Genomic DNA, 11,534 nt, shown 5'->3' with positions numbered 1-11,534 from the left:
CATGGAATGACACAGAGCGTCTGCGAACCTCCTCTTTTCGGGTCCACCGCCGGTGCTCCCGGCCCTTCTCCCCTGTCCAGTGCCCCCATGGAAAGCTTGTGCATGCTCGCACCCGAGCCCTGCTGCTGCATCTATTTACACAGACAGCGGGACGCGACCCAGCCCCCTGCTCCCTCGTCACTGGTTTTGATTGACAGCACTGGGAGCCAATGGCTCCCGCTGCCCCAGCAAAGCCAGGGAGACCCAGAAGTGAGTTGAGAGAAGACCTGCAGACATGCATGGCACTGGATCAAATGAGGGCTCAGGTAAGCAAAGGGGGGGGGGGTGTTGATGCCTAAACATTTTTTACCTTAATGCAAGGAATGCATTAAGGTAAAAAATGTTTAGGCTTTACAACCACTTTTATATTCATTTAGCAGGAATTTCATAAAAGTTACTGTGTTTGTATCTGTGAATAATGATTTTAGTGTATTTTTAGCAAAAAAGATGATAAACATTTGCGCAAATATCGTGGGGCCATAAAAATCAGTAGCACCTTCTTTTTACTAGACAGGTCATGTGCTTTCAGAAAATATATGGTTTGGGGGTCTTTTACAAACTTTAAAAGCTGTAAAGGGAAAAATAAAAAAGCAATGGAAAAACTGCAAAAATGGTCTTACCATTTGAGTTTAGGAGTGGAGCACAGGGCCTGGCAGAAAAAGGGTTAAGCTGCAGTGTACACAAGGCCATAAAATCACTAAGCTATAATGCACGGGTTTGTCATTTTCTACAAAGTTACTTCCTTGCTGAAAATTATAGCTTGGTGAATTATGCATAGTCACTACGGTTCCTAAAGAAAAATTCCAGGTATTTGTTACATTGGTAGACACCACTACGGTAGTGATCGCCATTATCTTCTAGGTCCTGTGCCAAGAAGCTGTCCTGCTCCATTTTGAACACAGGAGGTTGGCCACTCAGTAGGGCACCACTCAGTAAAAGCTTTGCATTTTCTCAGTGAAGGCAAACCATTCTAGGATTGGACAAGCTGGAGAGGCGGGGCAATGCACCTAGGTTCGTATATACAGTATCTCACAAACGTGAGTACACCCCTCACATTTTTGTAAATATTTTATAATATATCTTTTCATGTGACAACACTAAAAAATGACACTTTGCTACAATGTAAAGTAGTGAGTGTACAGCTTGTATAACAGTGTAAAATTTGCTGTCCCCTCAAAATAACTCACACAGCTAATAATTTCTAAACCGCTGGCAAGAGAGCGAGTGCATCCAAATTGGGCCCAATTAGCCATTTTCCCTCTCCGATGTCATGTGACTCGTTAGTGTTACCAGGTCTCAGGTGTGAATGGGGAGCAGGTATGTTAAATTGTGTTATCGCTCTCACTCTCTCATACTGGTCACTGGAAGTTCAACATGGCACCTCATGGCAAAGAACTCTGAGGATCTGAAAAAAAAGAATGGTTGCTCTACATAAAGATGGCCTAGGCTATAAGAAGATTGCCAAGACAACATGATAACGACTCCAAACACACCTCCAAGCATAGGCGTCGCCAGGGGGTGGCTATCGAGGCTGGAGCCCCGAATCTGGAGCCCATAGCCCCGAGTCTCTAACCCACCCTGCAGGTGCATTATCCGCATAAGTCTGTTGATTATGTGATAGGTTTTGGCTCAGTAGGACCTGCAGCAGTGTGATCATCCAGCACAGCCAGGGATTGATGGACAAGCTGGCTGGATGTACACTGTGCAGTCAGGAAGGAAGACTTCACCTGTCAAATTGAGAGTGTGATGTCGGGTATGGGCGGGACTGCTACCCAGACCCGCCCCTCTGTCATCCAACCAGTGGAGACATTCATACATTGCTGGCTGGGACAAAGGGCGTAACATGAGGAGCTGCAACTGTGACCCCGCCCATGCTTCAGGGGGGCCGTGTGGCTCTCTGTTGCATTTGGTTTTATGTCGCTGCTGTGTGTTAGGGTAGCAGGCTCGCATGAGGGCCAGTATGTTATAGGACAAACCACTCCTCTACTGCATTGGAACGCTGCTGAGTGGAGGAGGCGGGTCATCTGCTAAGGGGCTGTTCTCTTGATTAGAATGACACTGCCTCCCAACCACCTGTCCTCCCTATCCATGCACCTCCGTGAGTTGACCCCCCCCCGCCGCGAATTGGCCCCGCCCCCTCCGTGAGTTGGCCCCGCCCCCTCCGCGAGCTGGTCCTGCCTTCTCGCTGGTCTCCCCGTTCGCTCCAATTCATTCCCTGCTGATCTCTCCTGGCTTTGTTTTTTCCCTCTCACCCCCCCCCACCTGTCCTCAGTAATGGCAAGGGTCCGGCCGGGGGAAATGCTCTCTAAGGGGGTGCAGTAGATCCTACAAGCAAGCATATTTATGGTGAGAGCACAGGATTGGGGTGACTGAGTACATTCTACTGTCCAGGAAACTGACAGGGCTGGGGGCTTCTATTAAAAGGGAGGAGGACTGAGATTTCCCTGGAGTGACAGGAGCCAGCATGTGGAAGGGATAAGTTCTAAACATGCTGGGACTTGTAGTGTGCAGGCAGCAGTCGGACTTTTGTGGACATAATGGCGTAGTGCTGGGCCCATGCTCCAGGAGCCCGTTCCACCTCCCTGTCACATTATATTAGGGGCGCTCAGCCGCTGGCCCGCGGGCCACATGTGGGTATGGCTGGCTTGCTGTCCCCCAGGGTGGTTATAACTGTCTGGGGGACAGCAGCCGCCGCCAGCCATACCCGCCCTGGGGGACAGCAGCAGCCGCCACCAGCCATACCCGCCCTGGGGGACAGCAGCAGCCGCCACCAGCCATACCCGCCCTGGGGGACAGCAGCAGCCGCCACCAGCCATACCCGCCCTGGGGGACAGCAGCAGCCGCCACCAGCCATACCCGCCCTGGGGGACAGCAGCAGCCGCCGCCACCAGCCATACCCGCCCTGGGGGACAGCAGCAGCAGCCGCCACCAGCCATACCCGCCCTGGGGGACAGCAGCAGCAGCCGCCACCAGCCATACCCGCCCTGGGGGACAGCAGCAGCAGCCGCCACCAGCCATACCCGCCCTGGGGGACAGCAGCAGCAGCCGCCACCAGCCATACCCGCCCTGGGGGACAGCAGCAGCAGCCGCCACCAGCCATACTCGCCCTGGGGGACAGCAGCAGCTGCCACCAGCCATACTCGCCCTGGAGGACAGCAGCAGCTGCCACCAGCCATACTCGCCCTGGAGGAAAGCAGCAGCCGCCAGCCATACCCGCCCTGGAGGACAGCAGCAGCCGCCAGCCATACCCGCCCTGGGGGACAGCAGCAGCAGCCGCCAGCCATACCCCCCCCTGGGGGACAGCAGCAGCAGCCGCCAGCCATACCCCCCCCTGGGGGACAGCAGCAGCAGCCGCCAGCCATACCCCCCCCTGGGGGACAGCAGCAGCCGCCACCAGCCATACCCCCCCCCCGGGGGACAGCAGCAGCCGCCACCAGCCATACCCCCCCCCGGGGGACAGCAGCAGCCGCCACCAGCCATACCCCCCCCGGGGGACAGCAGCAGCCGCCACCAGCCATACCCCCCCCCCTGGGGGACAGCAGCAGCCGCCAGCCATACCCCCCCCTGGGGGACAGCATCAGCCGCCACCAGCCATACCCCCCCCTGGGGGACAGCAGCAGCCGCCACCAGCCATACCCCCCCCTGACAGCAGCAGCCGCCACCAGCCATACCCCCCCCTGGGGGACAGCAGCAGCCACCACCAGCCATACCCCCCCTGGGGGACAGCAGCAGCCACCACCAGCCATACCCCCCCCTGGGGGACAGCAGCAGCCACCACCAGCCATACCCCCCCCTGGGGGACAGCAGCAGCCACCACCAGCCATACCCGCCCTGGGGGACAGCAGCAGCCACCAGCCATTCTCGCCCTGAGGGACAGCAGCAGCCTCCAGCCATACCTGCCCTGGGGGACAGCAGCATGCGCCAGCCATACCCGCCCTGGGGGACAGCAGCAGCTCCTGCCAGCCATCCCCGCCATGGGGACAGCAGCAGCTGCCGCCAGCCATGCCCGCCCTGGGGGACAGCACCAGCAGCCACCAGCCCTGGAGGACAGCAGCAGCCATGAAGATTGAGGTCAGTTTTTTTTTTATAAAATCAAACAGCAATGGACATGTCTGTTTTCTACACTGAGCTGCTTTTAAACTCATCCACAGGTGCAGCTGCGGGTTGCCTGCACTGAGCCATAGACATAGCAGTATATAATATAATTCTATGGCAACTAACCTGCAGGAAAGTCACAGGTACACTGCGCTGCACCCACGGTGTGTGCAACCACAGTGCATCAATGTGAAAGCAGCCTTAAGCCCATTTCATACGATCAGTCCGATCGGGTCCGCCTGTCTGTTTTTCAGGTGGACCCAATCGGACCCTCCATTCACTTCTATGGAGCGGCAGATGTAAACGGATTTGTGTCTGTGTACACTTGCCTACCACCGTCCTCTGCCCTACTGACACCGTCCTCTGCCCTACTGACACCGTCCTCTGCCCTACTGACACCGTCCTCTGCCCTACTGACACCGTCCTCTGCCCTACTGACACCGTCCTCTGCCCTACTGACACTGTCCTTTATGGTAGGCTAACTTTTTATATTTTAACAATGATATTTTGTTTTATTATATTTATTATATTTTTTCCCTATTTTAGGCCTTACTGGGTAATTTCTAAAAAAAAAAAAAAAAGGGCGCCAAACCCCGGTGATCTTTTTCATTTTGTTCAGATTGATCTGTTGCCTACCCCTGCTCCAGAGTAGTTAAAAGATTTTGGAGAAACTGTCCACATTTTGACATACTGTTCCTCCAAATTCTTTTGAATGATCCTCTCAATATCTAAATAAAGATCTGAAATTATTCTTTAGCCACTTGGAGTATCTTGATATGCGGTGGAAGTGGCAGGTGGTAGTGGGGGGGGGTCAACTTTTGCATTAACCTTTTGTTTAACCATGTCCTTTAAGCCCCTCCCACTGTTAAGTTTGACCACACCCACTTATGCTGTAGTGCGCGTAGTGCATTCACGTAGCATGTCCCTCATTCTGAAGTTCAAAAGTTGGGAGGTATGCCACAGGTTCGCGGCTGCGGCGGGCTGCATTAGAGGTGGAGGAGAGAGATGAGCAGGCGGATGGGCAGAGATGACATCATCTCTCTCCGCCCGCTCCACCGCTCTTCCGCCCTTACAGCCGGGCCACTTCAATGTGGGAGCGATGTGCGGCGGGGAGCAGAGAGATGACATCATCTCTCACTGCCCACCACACATCAGCGCTCTTTCGCCCGCACAGCACGGGCCTCTTCAATGTCAGAGGTCAGACCTGCAAAAAGGTTGGTGACCGCTGCTATGGGCTCTAGCCCCAGATTTTTTGCAGACCTAGCAACGCCCCTGCCTCCAATATAACCACTACCTTGCTAAAGAAGCTGAGGGTAAAGGTGATGGACTGGCCAAGCATGTCTCCAGACCTAAACCCTATTAAGCATCTGTGGGGCATCCTCAAAATGGAAGGTGGAGGAGCACAAAGTCTCTAACACTCACCAGCTCCATGATGTTGTCATGGAAGAGTGGAAGAGGACTACAGTGGCAACCTGTGAAGCTCTGGTGAACTCCATGCCCAAGAGGGAGGGTTAATGCAGTGCTGGAAAATAATGGTGGCCGCACAAAATTTTGACACTTAGGGGTTTACTCACTTTTGTTGCCAGCGGTTTAGACATTAATGGCTGTGTGTTGAGTCATTTTGAGGGGACAGCAAATTTACACCGTTATACAAGCTGTACATGCACTACTTTACATTTTAGCAAAGTGTTATTACTTCAGTGTTGTCACATAAAAAGATATAATAAAATTTACAAAATTGTGAGGGGTGTACGTACTTTGAGATAAAAGTATTGTATATAGCAATCCTTTTAAGAGAAGTCATTCTAGTGAACTTTACATACAAAAAAAAATATTCACATACCATTGGTGTTTCTGCAGCCTTCTTTGGCTCTAATTTTGGAAAATGTTTGTCCGACTCCCCTTGACTGTCACTTCGATATCTATATGCAAACTTCTTCTTTAGAGCTTCAGCAATAAGTGTTGCTGGGTCAGCTGGGTCACATGACTTAGGTTTTGACTCTCCAGGTATTCTGCAAGGAAGATTAGAACAGTTCTTAGGCTCTATTTGTGCAAGTGCTAATAAAATTCTCTGACAACACAACCACCAATACCGATTCACAGCCAATGTTTTAGTAGACATGGATGTGTTATCTAGTAACCATTTTAGCCAAATGAACTGGAGCCTCAGAAAAGGTGCCTCACCAGGAAAACCACCTTGTGGGTTTTACCAAAAGAAGAGAGAGGAACGTCCCTTGTATGCCTAAAGGGAGGCCTTTGAATCATGAAGGGGACCAAATTAAGATCCCACAGGGGAAGAGTGATTTGATAAGGGTGAGCATTAGCACACAACCATTAAGGTGTGTTGCATTAATGTGGTAGTAAAGTCAGATCACATTTACTTAACGCTCTCTGTGCCACAGCGATGCGATTCCAATGCACATGGGTCAGGTTGCCACAGCCCGGCAATTCAAGCGGCTGAAGACCCAAAACCCCGAAATAACTCCAGAGAAGATGGAAGCACCGGGGGGGTCGGGGGGGGTAGGGGGATCTGTGACAGCGCTGCGCTGTAGAGCTCCATTTGCAGGTTAAAGTTGTTGTAAAAGCAGAAGGATTTTTTTAATCTTAATGCATTCTATTCTAAAAAGCCTTCTTCTGTGTGCAGCAGCCCCCTAATACTTACCAATCTCGATCCAGCAATGTTGCACAAGAGACTCAGCTCTCCAAGACTCTCCCTCCTCATTGGCTGAGACAGCAGCGAAGCGCCATTGGCGTCAGTGAGCCAATGGGAGGGCGGGGCCGCAGCTCCATGCATGAATGGACACAGGGAGCTGTGGCTCGGCTCGGGTGCCCCCACAGCAAGCTGCTTTCTGTGGGGGCACTCAGCAGTAGAAAGGGGCAAGGAGCGCCAAAGAGGGACCGAGAAGATGAGGATCTGGGCTGCTCTGTGTAAAACTACTGCACAGAGCAGGTAAGTAGAACATTGTTATTTTTAACAAAAAAAGAAATGACTCTAGTATCACTTTAAGTCTGTCACAATGTGCTAGTAGGCCGAGCATACTAGTACATTATGACTTAAAGGAGTTAACCCAAAAAACAAAACAAAAAAAAAAAAAACATCCTGTTCCTTTAAAGCATGATATACAGCACAAGGCTGGTGCCGAGTCATTTGGCCCCCTGTATCGCCTGTAATACCTGTCTGATCCTGCCTATGTCCTTCCCCTGTACTTTGACCACAATATATCAGGGCTGCTGAACCCTGACATGGTTGTCAACATACGTGCCTCCATCACCAACAGCCCTGCTCTCTGTCTCCTGTGTCCTCTCCTCCCTCCTCTCCCCCGTCCCCTCTGACTGTCTGCTTGTGTCATATTGAATGCCTAGACTAGTAATTTACTGCATGCATTTTTTTTTTTGTGAACTGACTTTCACTCCTGTGTTATGCTGTTTTTGCTTTATGTTGTAAATACCGCATAAAGCAGTAGTAAATTGATATTTTGAGGATTGCATGTGGTATTTGTGGAAACACCTAAATACCACATGCGATCTGTTCTGTGAACGGAGCCCATTGTCCTCCAAGACCTGCAAGGATTGCTCTCTTAGGAAGTAATCGAAATAGCCCAGCACTGGTTTATACTGGGAGAGCAGATGAGCCAGTACCTATGTGTACACCAGGGGAGCTTAGGAAAGGTTGAACAGGAGGGCCACAAAGCAGTAATGAGAGGGGCAAGGACCACAGGGCAGAAAGGTGTTTGATGATGCACATAGGCCAGGAAGCCCTTCAGATGAAGAGACCCAATGACGGACCAGGTGGACTCGCACCTAAAAATGTTCAACACATCTGATGTCAGGATATGTTTGGGAAACATGAAAGTTGAAAAAAAAAAAAGCCCTGTAATTGCTCTGCAGTAGGAATTCTGGTGACGACACCCTGGTCTAGAAGCTTAGAAAGGGGCACAAGGGGACACTGGGAGATTAAAAGTGAGAAAAGAGGAGTCAGGGAACAGATCTTTAGTTTGTAGCTCTTACACAGCTCTGCTTGCATCAAGTCATTAGTGATACAAGACTATCAAGTATCCACAGAGGCCAGAAGATAACCCAAATCTCGGAAAGTATGTGTGTACCTTCATGTTGAGGAGGGATCACAGTTTTGGAGTGCCAGGCTATGTGAGCTGACAAAAAGGACAGCCTTGGGAGACCTTCGCAAGGAATTGAACTGTGGGGTAAAGAAGGTACACTACAGGGAAGAAAAGGATGGGGTAGCCTTAGAAGGTTGACTTGTAGGAGGGGACTATTCTCATTTCCTGGTAACTTGCTTGAGGTTGCTGTCCAACAAAGCTCTGAAGAGGATTATCCACCAATGGCATATTGAAGAGAGTTTTAATAGAAATTTGCTCCACCATCCAACACATCAACCAACGTGTTGTTCATTGAATGTGAAGTTACATCATATTGATGCAAAAGCGCAAACCCCACTGCATGCACTGCTGCGTCAGCAGACATATGGTCTGCAAGATCAACTAATTACTAGTCTATGCTGGTGTTGGTCTGATAGTGTTTGAAAGACTGAGACCATAAGGCCAGAACCAGAGTTGGGGGTACATTTTTGCTGACTGGTGCAAGTAAATGCAAACAATGCCATGGAAATAGCTGCCATTCTCATATATGTGGAGTCCCTAAAAGAAGCATCCTGCACCGGAGGTGAAGTCTTTGTTTAAGCTACAAAATGGGATGGAAGGGGAAAGAGGAAGTATTATAGACCAGTTTTTAACAAAATCATCAGTAAAAGGATGCAAATGTCTTGGGAGAAAGAAACAAGATTATTCCAGTCCTTGTACACAAAACCATCAAACAATGGATGATGAGGGAATTACTTTAGTTAGCTTGCATGGCCCTATAAGAGCCAAGATCCAAACCGAACTGGTAGAGGCAACAGGCTGATCCTACGGCTTCAAATTAGTCCACACTGCATCAGAGGAAACAAGCTCCCCTTGCTTAAGAGTAATGGCTGCAGACTAGGAATCCTCTGGGAAGGCTTCTCACCATAGGATGGCAAGACTTCACATTTGGGTCTGAATCAAACAGGTGCCGATTGAACACTTCCATCATTTTCACAAAGGTTATGAGATGAGCAGAGCTAAGAAAGGACAGCCAAACAATACGTCTGTAGGTGGCATCTCACAGAATAGAATCCTGATCTCATAGAAGTGCCTCACTCCTGGAGCAAGCGGCTGCAGAGACTCAGTTTCCTAGTAACCAAACGTTTGGGAGAAACATGAAACAGAATTTAGGCAGTGGCTCTGCTCACAAGAGGAGTATGAAATGCTAGGGACTGTTCAGGCCCTAGAACCCAACCTTAAAGGGAGAATAGGCTCAGGCAGGTAAGGAGGGGACTCCCAGAGGGCAAAAGTGCTGTTAAAATAGGCAAAATGCCCACCCAGGCGCAGGTGGGTGGAGATGCCATGTCTGACCCCTAACACCTAAGGGGAGCAAAAAAGGAAAATTCTGCAGCAGCCAGATGCATATGGTGGGGAAAGAATAGAATTGCTCAATGACCATAAGAAGCATCATGGAAGCAAGGATGAAACCAGTTTCCAGGCTACCCTGTCCCCGAGTGGAAAATGTAAGGTAAAAGTACCACTGCTGGTGTAAACAGAAGGTGGATCTGGTCCTTATAAGGGTAAGATAGGGCTTAGCCACAAGGTGCTGGAAAGGTTTAGCAGAGGAAAAGAAAGAGCCTTGTACAGTAAAAAAATTGCACAGGAGCCACAAAGTCTCAGGAGATAGGGACATGATGAACAAAGTTGGCCAGGACCTGCAGGGTCCTAACAAATGCCATAAGCAGGGAAGGCCAAAGGATGTACAGAATGAAGGACATGTAGGGAACTCAGGATGAGGTTATTTATCAGACCAATAGGTGGAACCACCTTACCAGAGACTACAGACCCGGGGGGGAAATCAACCTGCCTGAATGAAGACATAAGGGAGTCAAACTCAAGGGATGGAATGCGCCAATGTAGGGAATATCTTGGAAATAGGAATATCAGGAATTCACGAGGCAGGCTGCCACACAGCCATAGGCTAATGAAGAAGGCAGGCAAATATTGATACATCTATACACCCCAGGTGGAGATCAAAGGGAACCACTTAAGCTCTGGGAAGAGGAGAGTGGTCACCTCAACCACTTGCCGACTGGGCCAAAGCCAAATGACAGCTACAGCACGGTGAGATAGTTCTGGGAGGGCATAGTATAATGTCATCCCAGAATCGCGCTCCCGCGCGCACCCGACAATGTCTGTGATAGTCGGGCCTCCCAGACCTGGCGTGTCACAGACTGGGGTAAAGGGCCAATAACAGCAGCCCTTTACACATGATCACTCCATCCAATGACAGAGTGATCATTTGTAAACAAATCAAAGCATGTCCGGCTCCGCTCCTCCCCTCTCCTCACAACGATCAGTACAGCGTGTGAGAAGAGGCAGCTGGTGCAGCAGCACTGTGGGCTGGATCTGAAGTGCCCACAGTGCTGATCTGTGCCCATCCCTGGCTCATCCATCCACATCCATGCTTCATCCCTGGCTCATTAATTAGTGGGACTGCTTTAGCAGTCCCACTATTGTTATTCGATTTTATTTTTATCTATTTAATTTTATTCCGTACGTTTTTTGGCTCTGCGTAACTTCTGCATACTTTTAGCTATTAAAACCATTCAACTATTAAAATGTTCGTCTCTTTCAGCTGATGATGGGACTTTTTCAACTTTTTTTCTACGATTTATACTTTTTAAAATATTAAGCTTTTTAAACACTTTTTTTTAACATTGAAGTCAATGGGAGCATGCTTCAGATCCTTAAAATCTTCTTCCGCTCCCAAAAGTTTCAGCTCCTTCATACTTTCACCTACAGACAAACTTTAAAATGTTCACAAAATATTCAGCTATCTGGCTATATCTTTTCAGTTTGATATCTTTTACAGGTTTTGTGAAAAAGTGGTAATTTCAGGAAATTTTAGCCATTAAACAGTGTACTGTGTTGCTTTTGTTGCCATGGTTACCAAAGCTTCTGTTATACACAGGGGGGAGGTGGCTGGAGCATCTCAGCTCTGATTACAGAGCCTGGGGGAGGGGACAGACACACCATGTACTGATTTATAATTGAGGAATATGATGGGGGCAGTTTTGATGGGGGCAGTTTTGATGGGGGCAGTTTTGATGGGGGCAGTTTTGGTGGGGGCAGTTTTGGTGGGGGCAGTTTTGGTGGGGGCAGTTTTGATGGGGGCAGTTTTGATGGGGGCAGTTTTGATGGGGGCAGTTCTGATGGTGGCAATATTATGGGGCAGTTTTGATGGTGGCAATATTATGGGGCAGTTTTGATGGTGGCAATATGATGGGGCAATTTTGATGGTGGCAATATGATGGGGCA

The 11,534-nt window shown here is 49.7% G+C and overlaps 1 protein-coding gene across 3 annotated transcripts in view; it reads right to left on the bottom strand.

The window, feature by feature from the left end:
• The window catches only part of MTFR1 (mitochondrial fission regulator 1), a 112,500-nt gene that overhangs the window by 16,508 nt on the left and 84,458 nt on the right, over positions 1 to 11,534 (bottom strand). For all 3 annotated transcript variants that reach the window (XM_073631710.1, XM_073631712.1, XM_073631711.1), the window contains exon 7: positions 5,978 to 6,146. In XM_073631710.1, coding sequence (XP_073487811.1) covers positions 5,978 to 6,146 — 169 coding nt within the window. The remainder of the gene's footprint in view (positions 1 to 5,977; positions 6,147 to 11,534) is intronic.

This window comes from Aquarana catesbeiana, linkage group LG05 (genome assembly GCF_042186555.1).
Source record: "Aquarana catesbeiana isolate 2022-GZ linkage group LG05, ASM4218655v1, whole genome shotgun sequence".
In the NCBI taxonomy this organism is placed as follows: domain Eukaryota; kingdom Metazoa; phylum Chordata; class Amphibia; order Anura; family Ranidae; genus Aquarana; species Aquarana catesbeiana.
The sequence above is the reverse complement of the archived record's forward strand: the minus strand, read 5'-3'. Positions and strand labels throughout refer to the sequence as shown.